Source organism: Callorhinchus milii, unplaced genomic scaffold, assembly GCF_018977255.1.
Source record: "Callorhinchus milii isolate IMCB2004 unplaced genomic scaffold, IMCB_Cmil_1.0 Scaffold9, whole genome shotgun sequence".
In the NCBI taxonomy this organism is placed as follows: Eukaryota; Metazoa; Chordata; class Chondrichthyes; order Chimaeriformes; family Callorhinchidae; genus Callorhinchus; species Callorhinchus milii.
The window spans coordinates 20,658,562-20,678,778 of record NW_024704750.1 but is presented as its reverse complement, the minus strand read 5'-3'; the positions used below and the strand labels follow the sequence as shown (position 1 = coordinate 20,678,778).

General features: G+C 52.5%; 2 protein-coding genes across 2 annotated transcripts; one reads left to right on the top strand and one right to left on the bottom strand.

Annotated features, from left to right (window-relative positions):
• Positions 1 to 2,805: 2,805 nt before the first annotated feature.
• LOC103190051 (EH domain-containing protein 4) lies at positions 2,806 to 12,160 on the top strand. The gene is made up of 6 exons (XM_007910676.2): positions 2,806 to 3,091; positions 3,630 to 3,803; positions 5,519 to 5,616; positions 8,945 to 9,357; positions 10,145 to 10,309; positions 11,624 to 12,160. Exons 1-6 carry the CDS (start codon positions 2,856 to 2,858, stop codon positions 12,158 to 12,160), a joined length of 1,623 nt encoding a protein of 540 aa, XP_007908867.1. The 5' UTR covers positions 2,806 to 2,855.
• A 2,103-nt stretch (positions 12,161 to 14,263) lies between these two features.
• Positions 14,264 to 19,776, bottom strand: LOC103190043 (stomatin-like). Its single transcript, XM_007910660.2, has 8 exons — positions 19,684 to 19,776; positions 18,257 to 18,328; positions 17,733 to 17,830; positions 16,938 to 17,010; positions 16,203 to 16,285; positions 15,309 to 15,512; positions 14,830 to 14,964; positions 14,264 to 14,493 (listed from the first exon to the last, which is right to left on the bottom strand). Exons 2-8 carry the CDS (start codon positions 18,318 to 18,320, stop codon positions 14,332 to 14,334), a joined length of 819 nt encoding a protein of 272 aa, XP_007908851.2. The 5' UTR covers positions 18,321 to 18,328; positions 19,684 to 19,776; the 3' UTR covers positions 14,264 to 14,331.
• Positions 19,777 to 20,217: the final 441 nt, after the last annotated feature.

Here is a 20,217-nt window from a genome sequence, read left to right as displayed (position 1 = left end):
AGCACTCACTTTGCAAGCGAGAGACCTGAGTTCAATCCCTGGCAGGTCAGGGCGAAACCTTGGGAAAGTTTCCTTACTCCACACAGAGCCTAATAATAATCCCTCCAAAACAAAAAACAATAATAAATTGGTCATTTTCAATCTAATACTGTTTGTGGGACATTGCTGTGCGCAATTGGCTGCTGCGTTCGCCCACAAATATACAGTCAATTCACTTTACAGTGTATTCTGTGAAGCGCTTTGGGACGTCCTCCCGACGTGAAAAGCGCTATATCAAATGCAAGGATTATTATTATTATTATATTATTATTACCTGCCATCCACCTAGTGAGGGTCCAAACCCCCGCTTGTCGGATGTCAAATGACCAACTCATGATTATTCTCTTTGGGGCGGAGGTAAGCAGGTTCTTCATAGAGCTGAGCTGTCTCCAAGGTGATATGTTTGGCAATGGAATATCGGAATCAAATCAACCTTGTGTGACGGTCTTGGTAGTCCCTCTGTGTGGCAGGCTTTCCCGCTGCTTGGCCAGCAAGGAACACCCTATCCGTTAAGGCTTTGGCTTGCAGGGTTAACGGCCCCCGTGAAGCGTTTGAGATGTTTGGGTGAGCAAGGCGGGTCCGCAGTAACCCAGGACACTGCTGATGAGAGCACAGCCCTGCCTGGCACAGCGGCAGAACTTGGAAGAGCAAACACAACCACCCCATTCAATTCCACACACTGAACCCCGCAGGAGCTGGGTCAGTGTGGCGGGATGGGGTCAGTGTGGCGGGATGGGGTCAGTGTGGCGGGATGGGGTCAGTGTGGCGGGATGGGGTCAGTGTGGGGGATGGGGTCAGTGTGGGGGATGGGGTCAGTGTGGGGGATGGGGTCAGTGTGGCGGGATGGGGTCAGTGTGGCGGGGTGGGGTCAGTGTGGGGGATGGGGTCAGTGTGGCGGGATGGGGTCAGTGTGGGGGATGGGGTCAGTGTGGCGGGATGGGGTCAGTGTGGCGGGGTGGGGTCAGTGTGGGGGATGGGGTCAGTGTGGCGGGATGGGGTCAGTGTGGTGGGGCGGGGTCAGTGAGGAGGGGGCGGGGTTGGTGTGACGGGGGCGGGGTTGGTGAGGAGGGGGCGGGGTCGGTGGGGAGGGGGCGGGGTCAGTGGGGAGGGGGCGGGGTCAGTGGGGAGGGGCGGGGTCAGTGGGGAGGGGGCGGGGTCAGTGGGGAGGGGGCGGGGTCAGTGGGGAGGGGGGGGTCAGTGGGGAGGGGGCGGGGTCAGTGGGGAGGGGGCGGGGTCAGTGGGGAGGGGGCGGGGTCAGTGGGGAGGGGGCGGGGTCAGTGGGGAGGGGGCGGGGTCAGTGGGGAGGGGGCGGGGTCAGTGGGGAGGGGGCGGGGTCAGTGGGGAGGGGCGGGTCAGTGGGGAGGGGGCGGGGGTCAGTGGGGAGGGGGCGGGGTCAGTGGGGAGGGGGCGGGGTCAGTGGGGAAGGGGGCGGGGTCAGTGGGGAGGGGGCGGGGTCAGTGGGGAGGGGGCGGGGTCAGTGGGGAGGGGGCGGGGTCAGTGGGGAGGGGGCGGGGTCAGTGGGGAGGGGGGGGGGTCAGTGGGGAGGGGGCGGGGTCAGTGGGGAGGGGCGGGGTCAGTGGGGAGGGGGCGGGGTCAGTGGGGAGGGGCGGGGTCAGTGGGGAGGGGGCGGGGTCAGTGGGGAGGGGGCGGGGTCAGTGGGGAGGGGGCGGGGTCAGTGGGGAGGGGGCGGGGTCAGTGGGGAGGGGGCGGGGTCAGTGTGTGGTCAGTATCAGTATACGGTTTCACTGAGAGTCAGAGTCAGTGCTGTGGAGTCCGCGTTAAGATCAGAATTAGTGTTCAGAGTGTCAGTGTGTGTTAGTGACTGTGAGTGTCAGTGTGTGTTAGTGACTGTGAGAGTCAGTGTGTGTTAGTGACTGTGAGAGTCAGTGTGTGTTAGTGACTGTGAGAGTCAGTGTGTGTTAGTGACTGTGAGTGTCAGTGTGTGTTAGTGACTGTGAGAGTCAGTGTGTGTTAGTGACTGTGAGTGTCAGTGTGTGTTAGTGACTGTGAGAGTCAGTGTGTGTTAGTGACTGTGAGTGTCAGTGTGTGTTAGTGACTGTGAGAGTCAGTGTGTGTTAGTGACTGTGAGTGTCAGTGTGTGTTAGTGACTGTGAGTGTCAGTGTGTGTTAGTGACTGTGAGTGTCAGTGTGTGTTAGTGACTGTGAGTGTCAGTGTGTGTTAGTGACTGTGAGTGTCAGTGTGTGTTAGTGACTGTGAGTGTCAGTGTGTGTTAGTGACTGTGAGTGTCAGTGTGTGTTAGTGACTGTGAGTGTCAGTGTGTGTTAGTGACTGTGAGTGTCAGTCAGTGTGTGTTAGTGACTGTGAGTGTCAGTGTGTGTTAGTGACTGTGAGAGTCAGTGTGTGTTAGTGACTGTGAGAGTCAGTGTGTGTTAGTGACTGTGAGAGTCAGTGTGTGTTAGTGACTGTGAGTGTCAGTCAGTGTGTGTTAGTGTCTGTGAGAGTCAGTCAGTGTGTTAGTGATTGTGAGTGTCAGTCAGTGTGTGTTAGTGACTGTGTTAGTGTCAGAGTCAGTGTGTGTTAGTGACTGTGATAGTGTCAGAGTCAGTGTGTGTTAGTGACTGTGATAGTGTCAGAGTCAGTGTGTGTTAGTGACTGTGATAGTGTCAGAGTCAGTGTGTGTTAGTGACTGTGTTAGTGTCAGAGTCAGTGTGTGTTAGTGACTGTGATAGTGTCAGAGTCAGTGTGTGTTAGTGACTGTGATAGTGTCAGAGTCAGTGTGTGTTAGTGACTGTGTTAGTGTCAGAGTCAGTGTGTGTTAGTTAGCGAGTGTGTCAGTGAGTGAGCTGCTGGCGTGATGCGGCGCTGGTTGCGGGCAGGGCAGGGGCCGGGGGAAGGGGAGGGGGAGGCGGAGATGTTGGGGACGGTGGCAGGGGGGCTGGAGAGCCTGTACCGCCGCTGGCTGCTGCCCCTGGAGGAGCATCACAATTTCCAGGCTTTCCACTCGCCATCGCTTGACTCTGCCGACTTCACCAACAAGCCCATGGTTCTCGTCGTTGGGCAGTACTCTACTGGCAAAACCAGCTTCATCAGGTAATCAATATACCATCACCCTCCCCCCCCCACCCTCCACCCACAACCCTAACCCCCAACCCAACTAACCCCCAACCCAACTAACCCCCAACCCAACTAACCCCCAACCCAACTAACCCCCAACCCAACTAACCCCCAACCCAACAAGCCAATGTGCTGTTGATAGAGCAGTACTCTACCGACAAGACCTGCTTCATCAGGTAAACCCCACCTCCTCCCCAATATACCCCCCAATGAACCCACCTCAAGCCTACTCAACCCCATGGTTCTCCTCATTGGGCAGTACTCTACTGGCTTCATCAGGTACCCAATACCCCCAAAATATGCCCCAACCCAATAGCCCCAACCTCAACCAACCCCCATCCAAGAAGCCCATGGTGCTGCTGTTAGGGCAGTACTGCTGGGAAAACCAGCTTCATCAGGTAATCAGTGCACCCCAACACCCCCAACTTTTCAGCCCAGGACACATGTTCCTGAGGACTGGCAGGGGTAGGGTTAACCACGGTTGAATTGATGTGCTGGTGTGTGATTTGGTCAGATACCTCCTGGACCAGGACTTCCCGGGGATGCGAATTGGACCGGAGCCGACCACAGACTCCTTCATTGCGGTGATGTACGGGGACGAGGGCATCATCCCAGGGAATGCTCTTGTGGCCGATCCCAAGAAACCCTTCCGGAAGCTGAACAGTTTTGGAAATGCTTTCCTAAACAGGTAGGTGGTGCCACGCACAAGCCTGCCATGTTATTGCCACGTTAGAAGCGTCTTGAGAAAAGGAAGATAAACTAATAGGAGACGTCAACCAATGGGAGAGTCCAGGGTAAGGTGGAGATGTGCAAAGACACAGGACTCTGTCCGTAGACACAATAATGTAACCAGGTTTCAGAGAATAAAGTAGTGATCAGTTACCTGTCCTTGGGAGGGAAGCAGGAGGAGTCAGTCAGATCTGCATCTCACTGACACTGACTAATACTCCCTCTATTATACCTCAAACATCTGCGCAAGTGAAGACTGGGTGCACAGGTGGAGTTTGAAGGTGGTTTGACCACACAGGATACATGCATAATCACCAGTGTCACCACGAAACTGTTGGATTCTTGTTTTATGTTCTGATAGTGGAGTCAAAAGGTAAAGTCAAGAGTCCATCCCCTCGGTGTGACAACCAAAAACCATAAACCACTCTCTGATGCAGTCAGCAAGACAACTCAAGATCAAACGGCATCCTCCAACCTGGTCAGCATGTCAGTGTCAAGACAATAAACATCATGGGTGATACTTGAGGCCACGGAGGGGTGATTAAGGCTGCCACGGGGGGTGGGGGGGGGGGGGGGGGCGTCGGCCCCGGTGGCGGGGTCGGCTGAGCCCTGTTTTGAAGCTGATCTCTGAACTATTCACTGTTATTGTGGAGAAACCACAAAATGCACCCAGTCACTTTACAGGAAATACTGTGAAGCGCTTTGAGATGTGCTGTGCTAAATGCAAGGATTATCACTACATTTTTAGCACTAATAATACTATTATTATATTATTGTTATCATAATACAGCTGTTCTTTCTGGAACCTGCAGCGTCTCAAATTTAAGCGCTCCAGGACGCTATCCCGCGTGAAGGGTGTTATGTAGATGCAAGCTGTTGTTGTTGTAAGTTTGCAAAGTCTTGTTTGTGACTCGTTACTACCCAGTTAGTTGCTGGTAAACGTATAACACTGTGACGACAGTGAGCGGCTGGGGAATACGAAACTACACTACAGAGAGAAGTCAGGAAAGCCAGCCAGGGAGACAATACAGGATTAGAACAGCAGGAAGTGTGCGTGCAGAGATATCTCTATTTGTGTTTATCCGAAGGAAGTGTTCATTGTTAAAGCCGCGATATCTGAGAGAATGGGACAGATGAGGCGAAAAACACAGACCGGTGTGGCCTGTTTCAGAGATGAGCACAGACAGTGCTGGTGTTTACATGGAGTGGAGCTGTCCGTCTTGAGTGTAGTCTGGGACGTTCCAGTTGGTTTCACGGCGGGCACATCTATTTGCCACGGCCATTCACATGAGGACCTGGATTAAGCAGCTGGTCCTCAGTAAGCCTGGTATGGGGTGGGTGGTGTGTGGGGGGGGAGAGGGGGTTGGGAGGGGGGAAGGGGTTTGAGGGTGAAGGGGAGAGGGGTTGGATGTGAAGCCATCCACAGAAGCTCGCATTTACACACAGTCCTTGGGGCTGCAGTCGGATCTGGGTGTGAAACTGGCTTTTTTTACAACATTAATCCTTGCATTTGATATAGCTTCTTATCCCATCACCCAAACATCTCAAACGCTTCACAGGTTTCATTGTAAAGTGTAGTGACTGTGTATTTTTTAGATGACTGTCTGTGTGCTGGCCCGCGGCGAGTTCCACAGGCTTCACTGTGAGCTGAGCTGGTGTGTGTCCCTGTTGCAGGTTTATGTGTGCTCAGCTCCCAAACCAGGTTCTGAAGAGCATCACCATCATCGACACTCCCGGCATCCTGTCCGGGGAGAAACAGCGCATCAGCAGAGGTGAGCAGCAGGTCCCTTAGCCCTAAACTTCACCCTAAACCTAATCCTTAATCCTCGCCCCAACTCCAACCCTCGCCCCAACTCCAACCCTCGCCCCAACTCCAATCCTCGCCCCAACTCCAACCTGCGCCAACCCTCGCCCCCGCACCAACCCTCGCCCCCACGCCAACTGTCGCCCCTGCGCCAACCCTCGCCCCCGCGCCAACCGTTGACCCAAGCCCAACCCTCACCTTAACCAGAGGCTGGTAAAATGTGCTCTGACCTGTCAGGAGATCTTATCTCATTAGCTGTAACTTTGAGAGTTTATTTCTTCTCCTCCTGCCCACACCATTCCCAGTGACCAATATCACTGGAGGGATTTACGTTGAGGGTCACTAGGGCTTTTGATGGGGGGGGAAAAGAAAAGTTTCCCCAGCTGAGCACAGATCTTCCGGAGTGGCGCGGGGGGTGGGCCTGGGTCATGATGGGCAACAGAAACCCTCTCAGCCCTGGGGTAGGAGGCTGCCTTGCTGGGGGAGTGGGGGGGCATATGAGGCTGACACATGCACAAGACACTTATTGCCGGAAGCGGTGGTTGAATCAGATAACAATAATGTAGATATATTGAAGAGGAAATGGGGACTTCACTGAGTGGGGAAATAGAGGGTGTGGGAGGGAAGGAGGATTGGGGAGATTTATGTGGAGTATAAAAACTGGCACGGACTACAATACAGTCTGTGTAAATCTGTGTGCTGTGGACTCACGCTATGTACAGGCGCAGGAAGTGATACCAATACTAATAATAATCTTTGCATTTTATATAGCGCCTTATCACGTCATTGAGACATCTCAAAGTGCTTCACAGAATATGCTGTAAAGTGTAGTGACTGGGTATTTTGCTGGAATCCAATGACCTCAAAGTTGGCCATTTTTCACACTATGGGTATAACATAGGGACCGAGATATTAAAAATTCTTATCCAACATCTGAGATCAATCTAATCTAATTTCTAATTGAATAAACATTTCAGTTCATGAATTAGTTGAGCTGAATTGGCTGACCACTTATGTACAAGCCTCTAACATGTGATATCAACTGACGACTCTTCAATCAGCCTTAGGAATTTGTGTGTATGACAAATCCTTATCACTACCGTCCTGTCTCAGGTCTTTCAGGAATGTGCTAAGCTGTTGGGTTGTGGAGCTGTGTGTGTATACTCCGCAGGTTCTGTTCAGTTGTTCTGTGAGTCTGTGGCTTGATTCACTCAATGTTACAGTTTTTAACCATAAGCCAGTCTAATACGTGCCCCCGTCGCCTCCACTTCAAGGCCACGTCCTGAGGTTCTCTTCTTTGGAGTAGCAAGATATAATAATCATAATAATAATCCTTGCATTTGATATAGCGCCTCATGACATCTCAAAGAGCTTCATAGAATATACTGTAGAGTGGATTGTCTGTATTTTGAAACTGAGAAATATTAACTGAGGAAATTGCCCTGAGCGCGTAAACCAACGTCTCCTTTCTCACCAGTACTATTACAATTCACTGCCCTTCACATGGGATAAAATCTTGCTGGACGCTGAGCAAGAGGGAAAGGGGAGGTGACCATAGGCGTGGGATGAAAGGTTAGGTAAAGAGGGCAAGACAAAGGGATCGAGACAAATTCCAGAGGTTAGGTACATGGTAGCCACATGATGACTGGTGGTGAAGTGGAGGGAGCAGTTGAGGGAGTTGCAGCAGACGAGTGTAACCTGAGTGAAGAGGATGGGCAGGGGAGTGGGGTATGAGCAGGTCAGAGATGTTGGGAGCTGTTAGGATACGGCAGGCTTTGTATGTGAGGCTGTGGATCTTGATGTTGATCCCTTACCTTAAAACATTCTCATCATTGTTCACTTTTGGCCCATTCTAACTGCACTGACGAACATCTCCATCAATTCTCATTTCATCCACTTATATTGGCTATGAAGTCCCAGGATCTCCTGCTATTCATCAGCCTCACCCAATCCCTGGCTCCAATGTGATGTGGAGTCTCTAACCTCTGCCCCTCTCCTTACCCTAAAAAATATCCTGAATATTTTATTGGCAATCCTGCCCTGGCTGCTGCACAACATTAATTAAAACGGCGTCTGTTATGTCAGGAGGACATCTCACAGCTGATTCTAAGTGGTGGGGGGTGGGGCTGAGTGAGAGAACGTGGTCGAAAGATGGGCAAAACTTGATTTAAGTTTTGAAGGTGGGGAGATGGGGGGGGTGGTGGGGGGGCAAGGTGACCTTCCAGAGAGAGGACAACCCTCCACTGGGGTGGTGTGACCCCACAGAGGGGCTTGAAGGTAAGGATGAGGATGTGTAATCTGACCCTCCAGGGGATGGGGAGCCAGTGGAACCGGCAAGGATGGGGGTGATGGGCTCACGGAGTCTGGTGTGGGAGAGGATACGAGCTGCCAACCCAGCCCTCAGCTCAGCACTATTGAGTGGCTATAATTGTGGTCTAAGCTGTGGGCTCACGTAGCCTCATGTGACCATCATGGACTCTGCTTTTGCAGAAGTTAACCAAAACTAACCCCAGAAAAGAGGAACCAAAGAAAAGTGCAAACCTTTCTTTCTACGTTAACTGTTTCCAACCTATCTGAAATCTGTGTTCGATGTCAGAGTCCTAACAGCTGGACTAACGGCAGATAATGTCCTCTTTCAGGAAGACATTCTCTTGTTATTGTTCAGGCCTGAGGAAGTGTGATATTGCCGTTGACTTGGATGTGCTCTGCTTCATTAACAGTTTACAATTTCCTGCCAGATAGTGGACACATGGGCAGCTCGCCAGTTGCTCAGTTCTTGGCTGGGTTTCGCTGCGGGTTATAATTAGAGGAAGGAGGAAGACTGGTGCTGAGCTTTGGGTTATGGATTCTCCTCACCGCATGAGAACAGAATGTTCAAGTCGCCTTATGGTTTCTGCACGTTATGGTTACCGCTGGACAAGACTGAAACACAGCTTACAATTAGAGCACGGGTGGCTTGAGCTAGAGCTGCCATCTCCCACCCCCAAAACCGCGCCCAACCCTCATCCCCCCCACCTCAAACTCCCAACCCAACCCCTCACCCTCCACACCCACTACCCCCCCCAACCCTTCACTCAGCAACCCCCACTCCCCACCTACTAAATACACAGTCACGCTCCAGTCTATTCTGTGAGGTGCTTTGAGACGTCCCAATGATGTGATAAGGTGCTATATCAAATGCAAGGATTATTATTGTTATTATTATTATTATTGCTGCCGCTGCCCCTGAGGACACACAGGAGGAATCTGCTGTCACGTGTTGCAGGTGAGGCTGTGACGGTGTGTGTTTCTCTCAGGCTACGACTTTGCTGAGGTCCTGGGGTGGTTTGCTGAACGGGTTGACCGTATCATTTTGCTGTTTGATGCTCACAAGCTGGACATATCGGATGAGTTCTCCGAGGCGATCCGGGCTCTGCGAGGCAACGATGACAAGGTTCGCGTTGTGCTGAATAAGGCTGATCAGGTGGACACGCAGCAGCTGATGAGGGTGTATGGCGCCATGATGTGGTCGCTCGGCAAAGTGGTGGACACGCCCGAGGTGGCTCGTGTCTACATCGGCTCCTTCTGGTCCTGCCCACTGCACATCACGCACAACCGCAAGCTCTTCGAGATGGAGGCCCAGGACCTCTTCGCGGACATCCAGAGTCTCCCCCGCAACGCTGCCCTGCGCAAACTCAACGATCTCATCAAGCGAGCCAGGCTAGCAAAGGTCAGTGGTCAACCTGAGCCGCTAAACTAACCCTGACCTGCTAACCTAATCCTGACCCATTAACCTAACCCTGACCCTGATCTCTGAACTTGACTAACCCTGACCCAGATCTTAGAATCTGACTCTCACCCTGACCCGAGTTGGCAGGTCAGAGGTGGGGGGGGAGGGGGGAGGCGGGGCTGTGTAATGGGGAGGCGGGGCTGTGTGATGGGGAGGCGGAGCTGTGTGATGGGGAGGCGGGGCTGTGTGATGGGGAGGTGGGGCTCCGCGAAGGGGAGGTGGGACTGCGCGAAGGGGAGGTGGGGCTGCGTGATGGGGAGGTGGGGCAGAGGTGGGGGAGGCAGGGCTGTGTGATGGGGAGGCGGAGCTGTGTGATGGGGAGGCGGGGCTGTGTGATGGGGAGGCGGGGCTGTGTGATGGGGAGGCGGAGCTGTGATGGGGAGGCGGGGCTGTGTGATGGGGAGGTGGGGCAGAGGTGGGGGAGGCAGGGCTGTGCGAAGCGGGGACACTCATTATTAGAGCTCGTATACACACATCAGCGAGCTCACTGAGGACCAGAGGACAGCCATGCAGTTGAACAATATCTCGGTAGAAGACACCTCATTACTGCGTCCTATGGGATATTGCCCCGAGATCCTGCCCCCACCTGCTCTGCAATGTGTATCAGGCCGGTTTGTGTAAGAGAATAGCCATGATTGGGATATCAATGAGAAGTTCAATGTGATTTAAGCAGGCGGCTGATTTCATTGTGTTCGGCCTAACATTGTCCATGTTCAACATTGTCCAGGTTCACGCCTACATCATTGACTACTTGAAGAAGGAGATGCCAGCGGTCTTCGGGAAAGAAGCTAAGAAAAAGGAAATGATCAAAAATCTTTCCGAGGTTTACATTGCCCTGCAGCGGGAGCACAATATCTCCGTGGGAGATTTCCCCAATGTCAGCAAAATGCAGGTAAGATTTCCTAAAAATATTTAACTGAGGAGTTTCACTGCCTGGCTCCCCCTCACACTCTCTCACTCTCACTCTCTCACACTCTGCCTGGCTCCCCCTCACACTCTCTCACTCTCACTCTCTCACACTCTGCTTGGCTCCCCCTCACACTCTCTCACTCTCTCACACTCTGCCTGGCTCCCCCTCACACTGCAGTGTTCCTATACAGCTCGTCAATATTCAAATATTGAGAGACTTCTCAGAGAGAGGATGGAGCACTTAATCACAATAATCCAAAGGTGCGACACTGGGACTTGCTTTAAAGAGAGGCTACAATTTTAATATGATACTTGTATTTGGGGGGCAGCTGGGCGGGAAGAACCCACAGTGTTTGAATTGGTGCCAATCTACACATTGTGATGTCTATGATTATTCTCCTGTGAGGGAGGTAAGTATGGGCTTTTGGGAGTTAAGTTGGTCCCAAGGTGATGTCTTTGCCGAAGAAAGGTTGGAATCCAGTTGATCCTCTTTAGTGGTCTCTGGTGAGTCTAGTTCCTGAGACAGGTGGGTTCACAGTTCTCAAAGGTCGATAGGCAAACCAGACTGGCTTGTCAGCAGGATTTGGGAGAACATGGAGGGCTGGGATTCTTCCCATTCAGCCACTGTTGATCCTGCAAACCCTAATCTTAATGCTTGTTGGGCAAACGATAGGAACTTGGCAGTCAATAGTTGCAAACGTGCAGTTGTAGCTGGTTAAACTCCGGCAGCTACTCCAACACACATTCTAGGTTCCCCAATCCTTGGCCTAATGTTTTCAAGGATTAGTTAACCAGGGAGTATCCCTCGGGGAAGAGAGGGCAGATTCCAATCTAGACACAGGAAATTTCCATGCCTAACTGAAACTCCCAGTACTATACTTTGTTTTAGATACTCTGACACAAACGCGACAGGTTTCCATGTGCTTCAGACACCAAACGCTAAGTAACAGTTTCCTAAGGACTTTGGTTGTCTTGAACATTTGTAACGTATCACCTTCAACATTCTCTGCTCCCAACAGAAAGAGCGTTAATGTCTCCAGTCTAGAGCTGTACCCTATCACAATGAGAGCGCCTTGGTTATGGGCAGGGAAGGCAGGGTATGGTAGATGGCGGTGGGATTGAGAGTTACCTTGCTCGGTGAGCTGGTGTCGACTCAATCGGCCAAATGTAAATTTGTAAATCTAAATTTTGATGTGGTTCTTATTGTGTGGGCTTCTCTCTCCCTCCTCCTCTCTCTCTCCCTCTCTCTCCCATTGCTCCCCCTCTCTCTCACCAATTGCCTTCTCTCTCTGACCAGGGTGCGTTGCAGACCTACGACTTTAGCCGGTTGCGGGCTGTGAGACCCAAGCTGCTGGAGGGGGTTGACCAAATGTTGGCCAGGGATATGGCCCCACTGCTGAGCCAGCTCCGGGAGGAAGCAGGCCAGGGACCGGAGCCGGTAGTCAGCGGTGGGGCCTTCAACGGCCACCAGGACGGACCCTTCACCGAGGGCTACGGCGAGGGCACAGGCGCCGGAGCCGACGAGAGCGAGTGGGTGGTGGCCAGGGACAAGCCCAAGTACGATGAGATTTTCTACACTCTCTCGCCCGTCAACGGCAAAATCAGCGGCAACAACGCTAAGAGGGAGTTGGTGAAATCCAAGTTACCAAACACGGTGCTGGGCAAGGTGTGGGTACTGTGCGACTGTGACCAGGACGGCTGGCTGGACGAGGAGGAGTTTGCGCTGGCTTGTCACCTGATAAAGATCAAACTGGAGGGCTATGATTTGCCCAGCGAGCTGCCACCACACCTGGTGCCCCCATCCCACAGGAAACCCCCCCACCCCAGATACTAGGTACCACACTCACCCTAGGTATCCCCCCTCCCACCCTCCCACCCCACCAACACACAAGGCAACCTGAACTCCCAACAGGTTAGTCCTGCCCCAAACCAATCTTATATACGTCTTGCCTCATTGTCGCCAGCGTAACTGCTCTATCTCACTCACTGTAACTTGTGTGGAGTAACCTTAGGCAAGTTTCCTTACTCCACACGCCTCTGTTTACCTAGGGTTAAGCAAGAATCCGGTTGTTAATCGATTGGTGGATCGTTTTTCAGCAGTAATAATCCCCCACCCACAATAAATAATAATAATAATTTGGTCACTCAATCCATGACTGTTTGTGAGACACTGCTGTGCATAATTGGTTGCCATGTTTCGCCCACAAAATATACAGTCACTCCACTTTACAGTATATTCTGTGAAGTGCTTTGAGACGTCTCAACAACGTGATAAGGCTCTGTATCACATGTAAGGAATATTGTTATAATTCCTCCCCAATGTGGCATCAGATGCCGTTCTCAGACAGAGAATGAAATAACTCATGTCACCAATGATTACACCAGAGTTCAGTGGGAAGCACAGTCTCTTCAATCTCAGCATTTCATCTGACCTCAGGACTTTACCCCTGAACACCCTGTGAGAAGCGTCTGATTGGGATTCACACAGAACCGGAGTCCAAGTCATTTCACTTTCTTCAGGAACTGATGGTGATACTTACCACTGGACCAAGCATTCATCTACTACAACAGCTGGTTAGTGTAAACCAACAGACAATAACTTGTTACTGTAAATTGTCGGTTATACAGAAGCTCACACATTGTCCGCAGTGACACCCGGTGAGCACCAGGACCCAGGATGACTGGCTTTCAGTCAGGACATTTACAAGGTAAATCTAAACCACGGTGAAATTCTGCAGCCACATTTGACTGAATCCCACAGAGGCAATGCTGGAGGGTGAGGAGGTGTGTAAGGCCACGTTTACTATGAACTGTTTAATATGTGGAAACGCAGGAGAATTTACAGTGGTGAGCCTCACGTTGAGCCAGTGGGAAGTGGGTGTTTCAGTCCAAACTCCACATGTCCATCGCCCCAGTCCACTCCAGCTGGGTCTGGAGTTGAAATTTCTTAGACTTCAAGTTCTCCTGCTTTCCTTTTTTCCCTGGGAAAACCTGGAAAGCCTCTGATTTCCAGTAAATCGCTGGGAACATTCAGCAGGTCAGGCAGCATCTATGGAGAGAGGCAAGTGAGTTAACGTTTCAGGCGATGACCTTTCATCAGAAACGTTAACTCGTTTTCCTCTCTCCATAGATGCTGCCTGTCGTGTTGAAACCAGTTTCTAAATGACACAGGATCAGAATCACTGGGACATAGGGACCAATTTGGTGGCAAATGTTAATGTTGTGTATAATCAAAATTTAGGAAATTGCAACTGTATGTTTAACCGGAAGGTGATTTCATTCATTGTCTAACCTTGTCTAACCATGATCAGAGAAAATATTAGTAATATTGTAAATCTCTTCAAAGGATTTTGATTCATTTGAACAGAGCAGCTTCAGATACAAGACACCGCCAGAATTCGATCACGGTTTTGCTCCTCCAATAAAGTCATCGATCTCTAATCCCAACCCCTGCTCTTTCCCCACTCCCCTTCTCCCTTGTTTTCAATGTCGCAAATCAATTCTTCCGAGAGCCTCCCAGCAATTTATTCAACTGAAACGTCCTCGTTATAATTCACGGAGTCCTGTAGAGTAGTGTTTATCCCCCACCCCCGCCACACTTACACCACCCCCACCAGTTACACGCACAACCCACCCCACCCAGCCACACACATCCCCCAGCCACATGCGGCTGTGACGCTGTGTAATGACGAGGACAGCAGATGGAGCCGGTGATGTTTTTATTTCCTAAAATTGATTCGCCCGAAAGCGGCCGAAATCCGTGCTCAGGTTTACACAATAGTACGTTTTCCCAAAGCAACCTCAGTGGGGGGGGGGCTGGGCTGAGGGTTAGGGGCTGGGGGCTGGGCTGAGGGTTTAGGGGTGGGAGTTGGACTGGGGGATAAGGGTTGGGGCTGGGGTTTGGGCTGGGGGGGCCTAGTGGCTGGGGATGGGGAAGGAGCTGGGCTGAGGAATTGGGCTGGGGACCGGGGATGGGTAGGGAGCTGGGGATCACGGGTTGGCGGGCTAGAAGGAGATGGGGAAGATGATGGTGGACTTTCGCTTGGTGGTGATCTCGCTCAGCGTCAGCAGGTACCGGAGCTGCAGCGCCGATGGTGACTGCGACATGATGACGGCTGCAGTCTTGAGGGCCAGAGAGGCATCCAGCTCCCCCTGCGAGGAGATCACCTGCCAGGAGAAAGCAAGGCGTCAGCGAGACATGTCTGCGAGGCGACAGGGAGAAGGAGAGACAGTAAGGCAACAGAGAGACTGGGAGACAATGAGAGGCGTCAGGGAGACAAGTCAATATCAGCTACCATTAGACAAGCCTCACAGTCAGACAAACACTAAATTACATTTATATCACTCCTTTCACGTCAGGCGGCAACCGAACACGTTAGGCAGTCGAAGGTTTACACCCGAGCTGGTGCCGTACCCCCTCCCCCCTCACACCTTCACCCCATCTCCCTTCCACTGACTCCTCCCCCCACCGCCCCGCCCCAGCGCTGCACCCCCCCCTCATACCAGTGCCTTGGTGTCTCTGGTGGCCTTGGCCTCCATGGCCATCGCTCTTTGCAGCATCTTGGGCAGTTTCACATCTTTAAACTCCACTCGCTGCACCTTAATCCCCCAATCCTTGGAGGCAGAGTACAGGATTTTCTGTGTGAGCGAGAGTGACAGGTGATTTCAGGCATCCTGATAGCAGGGACGTGAGGGGTGACTCATGGAGAAGGTGAGGCTGTCCATTAATCCACAAACATTCGGCGATTGATTGACCAAATTATTTTTTTTAAGGATTACTCCCGAAAAGTGATACTCACTGCAAGGTAAACAGGCGGAGTAAAGAAACTTGCCTAAAGTTTCGCCCTGCCTGGGAATCAACCCCAGGTCCTCTCGCTTGCGAAGTGAGCGCACTAACCACTATGCTACAGGTCTCCAGGATACAGGATGTGAGGCTTGTGCTTGTCATGATCTCCCCCCCCCACCCAATCCCGCTGACCCACCTCCATTTCTTCCGCCATCTCCTCCCGGTCGGCGAGGATGTCCGTGAGGTTCTTGGTTCCCAGCATGGTGCGCAGTGAGGTCTGAGCCAGCAGGTGAGTGGCCATATTGGCGTCCACCACACTGAGCACCGAGACCACAGGGTCCACAACTCGGTAAAACACAACCGCATCCACCATAATGGTCACGGAGTCTTTGGTCAGGACCTGTGGGCAACAGACACCAGTGACAGGAGCTCACGCAGCCAACGTCAGCCAGCTCAGAGCAAGTGTGCGTGAACCATTGAGAGGCAACACAAGGTAAGAGAGACAGGGTCGGGGTGTGAGTGACAGGGAGTGACCGGTGTGAAGCTGTGGGTAATAAACCCTCCAAAAAAACAAAACAATAATAAATTGGTCATTTTCAATCTACGACTGCTTGTGGGACATTGCTGTGCGCAATTGGCTGCCGCGTTCGCCCACAAATATACAGTCAATTCACTTTACAGTGTGTTCTGTGAAGCGCTTTGGGACGTCTAGAAGATTGCTATATCAAATGCAAGGATTATTATTATTATTATGACTAAATGCAGTTTTCGAGGTTGGTCAGGGCAGCTGTGCTGTGGGAGCAGCCAAGTGGATGTTAAAGATCCCACAACATTAATCTAAAACCAGAGGGAGTTTCTCCCAGTGTCTAAACCAAACCCTCCAGGTGAACTGCTCAACTCTCTGACATCTACACTCAGACCACGTCACAGACCATCCGATAACTAGCGTTAACAGCTCAACTCAGTGCAGGGTGTGGGGGGAGAGCAGTGTCACAGAAGCCCTGGGCTGAACAGGCTCTTTCTGAGGCACTGTGACTCCGTTAGGAGGTGAGACTAAGACCGGATGGTAAGTGGAGAGTGAAGAACTTACCTCCTGAGTTGCGACGGAGAACGCCACTGTCCTCAAATCAACTCTCTTGAAAGTATCGATGCAGGGAACAAACCAGAATATACCTGTGGTCAGACACACAGTCAGGACGCCACATGGTGGAATAACTGTAGTGTATTGGGAAGGCAGGGTTTATGTATCTGATACAAATCTGTTATGCTTTAGCCTCTAACTCGTGGGCAAATGAAGGGGCAGCAAAAGTGCTCTGGATGGGGCTCACCGAGGAATGTGCTTTGGATTAACTGCTGGAAATTAATCAATTAAGACCACATATCTTGTGAAGCAAGCTTTCCCGCTGCTTGTCCAGCCTACCCGTTAGTGCTTTGGCTTGCAGGGTTGACAGGAGCGGAGTGGGAAGATTCCCTGACCCCCAGTGACCGGTCTGCCCTTCCAGGTCCTGCCGATGAGCCAGGCTGGGCAACGCTGTCATCAGCCGTGCCCTGGAATACTGCGGACCCGTCTGGCTCAGGAACCGGACTAGAGAGACTGTCGCAGAGGGTGGGCGTGAATCAGAAAGTCCATTACCAAGCCTGACACACATTGGAGCTAACCCAAACACATTCCTGGGGATGGGGGAGCGGACGGAGAGCGTAGAGGGAGCTTTACGGCGTCTCTAACCCCGACCTGGGAGTGTGGACGCACGGCGTAGAGGGAGAGCTGGAGAGTTCCCAGAATAATTACGAATCTCTCTTTCGGAGAGGAACGATGAGGACGTACCTGGCCCCCGGAGTCCACCCCGAATTATGCGTCCCAGCCGGAACATCACCGCCCGCTCGTACTCCTTAATCACCTGCAGTGGGAATGGGGAGGTCACATCAAGCAGGTTAGCATCTGGTCTCCCGAGCAATCATCTGACGTTAAAAGACTGTGATTGTGTGTGAGAAAGCGTGTGTGAGTGAGCCTGCGCGTGCGAGAGTGTGCGTGTGTGTGTGAGGGAACCTGTGTGAAAGCACCTGTGTGAGAGCGCGTGCGGGAGAGAGCGCCTGCGAGAGAGCCTGCGTGCATGAGCGCACGCATGCGAGAGAGCGCGTTCGTGTGTGAGAGCGCACGCGGGTGTATGACAGAGCGCGCGCGTGTGAGAGAGCACGTGCGCGCGTGTGAGAGCAGGTGCGCGCGTGTGTGAGAGCGCGCCTGCGTGTGTATGAGAGAGCACGTGCGCGCGTGTGAGAGAGGGCGTGCGTGTGTGAGAGGGCACGCGTGTGTACGAGAGCGTGCATGTGTGTGTGTGTGTGTGTGCGTGCGTAAGAGCTCGTGGGAACGGGCGAGCGGTGGGCGAGGGCTGGTGTCAGTGGAGCCTGGTGAGGGTTGAAGTGATGGGGTGGGTACGAAGTTTAGTGCCAATAAAAATACGGGTGGGGGAGTTCTGAATCAGGGCGAGTTATCCAATCAATTTTACATTGAAATACCGTACAATAATTTCTCCAAACGTGATGAGTTCCGTGTTAAGGGGAGTGACGAGCCAGGCCCCGGGTGAGGTATTGGGAGTTTACTGGATTATTGTGAAGTTCTCACCTTCACGCACAGCCAGACAGACACAGGCAGAGTGACGATGATGACCAGGTAAGACATGAGCAGTAAAATCTGGCCGAAGAAGACACTGGATCGGCTCTCTACAATCAGACAGAGATTAGACACAGGCGCTAGCGTCATCAGCCAACCGCAGCCCCCCCACCCCCCACCCACAGCCTACCCCATAAACCCCCACACGCCCCAGCCCCACCCCCCCCACACCCCTCCCAGCCCACAGATCAGCCCTGCCCCGTACGTCAGCCCCTCCCGCGCGCGCTACCCCTCCCACGCCTCAGCTCAACCGCCTGCCTACCCACCCGTCCCACCACCGTCTTGCCCGGACTCAACCACCCCCACGTCCCCCACCCCACCCTACGCAGCTGCCACGCACCCCTACACTGCCAGCCCCAGTCCTGCCCACGCACCGGTCCCCACCCACACACACTTCTCTTTCTCTTTTATTCCCACATATTTCCACTCACACTCTCTCTCTCTCTCTCTCTCTCCGTCCCTGACCGTGGCTTTACCTTTCGGGAATTTCCGGAAGGTCTCTTCTCCAGCCACTTTCATATCTCTCAAACTCAGCCCCATTCTTGCTCCTGGGACACAAACCACCGGTCAGTGACTGGCGAGGGCGAGGGCGGCAAAGTGACTGGCAAAAGTAGTGACTATGGAGGGCAGTGACTGGCTTGGGGCGAGGACTGGCAAGTGTAGTGACTGCGGAGGGCAGTGCCTGGTGGTGGTGGGGGGGGTTGTATCAGAATCAGTTAGTACAATGCGACAGTCAGTGGAACACAACGACACCCCCCGACGACACATTTTTTCTTTCGTTTTTTTAAAAATCAATACGTTTTGGTTCTGAAATATGATCATTTCAAATGGGATAAATAATAATGGTATGACATCTGCTCCCCTGGGGGTGGGGGGGGGGGTAGGCGAGCAGGGACTCCTCAGAGCTGAGCCGGCTCAAAAGAGATCGGAATCCATCCAGCCCTCGGAGACGGTCTCCAGTTGAGGTCCTGAGCCAAGGCAGGTCCACGGTATCCCGGCGGGGGGGGCACCGCTGATGACAGCCGGGCTCATGGGCTGGACCTGGAAGGGCAGACCAGACACTGGGGGCAGGGAGTCCTTCCACTCAGCTCCTGTTAACCTTGCGCGTCAAGGCCCAAACAGGTAGGGCGGTCCTCGCTGGACGAGCAGCGGGAAAGCTTGCCAGACGGCGATATCAACGGCAAGCGATGTGGTTTTAGCTGGTTAGACTCCAGCAGTCACCCCGGCGCGCGCTCTGGGGTCCCCAAGTCTTGGCTCGTGCCAACCCACGCCCAGCCCAGCACGGTGACGTCCCTCAGCCTCAGCTCCACACCTCCTTTCACATTTACTGAGAAATGGAAAAAAAATCCAATGACACAATTGCAAGGCATTTATTTCTTACGAAGGCCTGGTGATTCTCTGGTCCGCCGGGTGAGATTTGCTCCTGTCATTTAGCTGGTGAGTCGATCTCTAGCGCTGTCTGTGTGAACCTCACCATAATCACGTCAGTTAATCGTAGAATCAGAGTATCTTACAGCACGGAAGGAGGCCATTCTGTCCATCGTGCTTGCAAGAGCTACCATCTAGTCCCTCTCCCCCGCTCTTACTCCATAAGCCCTCAATTTTTTCCTTTTTAACTACCTATCCAATTCCCTTTTGAAAGCAGTTATCGAATCTGCTCGGACCAGCCGTTCAGGCAGTGCTTCCTCCTGGTCACCCCTCTGGTTCTTCTGCTGACCAGGGAAGCTCTTTGAGACATTCTGACGCTGTGATAAGGCGCCATATCTGACGCAAACGAAAAAGGTTTTACGTTTTACAGACTCCACCCGTGGCAGATTGTTTGAAGCAGGGGTGGGCGTGCGAAGGTGGGCAACACTGGAGGGCCACAAGGTTATTAGAGAGAAGCACTGATAAAAAAAACTACCTTTTGACGGTCGGATGTGCAGCTCCTGATCAGTCACGCTGTCTCCTCTCTCTCCTTTTCTGCAGGAGGTGAGGCAGAGACACGGATGTAGCAAAAAGCTGTCTCCCAGGCGATTGCCCACCTGTGTTACAACGACAGCAACAACCACGTTTAGCCCACAACATACACAGTCACTACAGTTTAGAGTGCGTTCCGTAAGGTTCGTTGAGACGTCTCCACGATGTGATAAGGCGCTCTATCAAATGCAAAGATTATTGTTGTTAACCTACATTTATATAGCGCCCTTCACAAAACGAGAACAATTTCTAATGAATAATTCACACTCCTTATCCAATTCACATCAGTTAAGTCAGTGCTGAAAGCGCCCAAATAGCACAATGCAACAACTTGCATTTATTTAGCACCTCTCACACAGGGTAGCGTCCCAGAGCGCTCGACAGTGGTGGAGCCTGACACTTACCCAGGGCGAGGGGGTAGGTGACTGCAGGCACGGTCAAAGAGGAAGGGCCTTCAACAACAACAACAGCTTGCACT

Excerpts from the sequence above, each read along its gene's own strand:
- LOC103190051 (XM_007910676.2), top strand. The coding sequence starts at position 2,856 with ATGCGGCGCTGGTTGCGGGCAGGGCAGGGGCCGGGGGAAGGGGAGGGG. Across the intron at positions 3,804-5,518 it reads GGAAATGCTTTCCTAAACAG|GTTTATGTGTGCTCAGCTCC; the intron begins GTAGGTGGTGCC and ends TCCCTGTTGCAG. Across the intron at positions 10,310-11,623 it reads CCAATGTCAGCAAAATGCAG|GGTGCGTTGCAGACCTACGA; the intron begins GTAAGATTTCCT and ends CTCTCTGACCAG.
- LOC103190043 (XM_007910660.2), bottom strand. The coding sequence starts at position 18,320 with ATGGGGCTGAGTTTGAGAGATATGAAAGTGGCTGGAGAAGAGACCTTC. Across the intron at positions 15,513-16,202 it reads TCTCCGTCGCAACTCAGGAG|GTCCTGACCAAAGACTCCGT; the intron begins GTAAGTTCTTCA and ends TGTTGCCCACAG. Across the intron at positions 14,494-14,829 it reads CCAGAGACACCAAGGCACTG|GTGATCTCCTCGCAGGGGGA; the intron begins GTATGAGGGGGG and ends TTCTCCTGGCAG.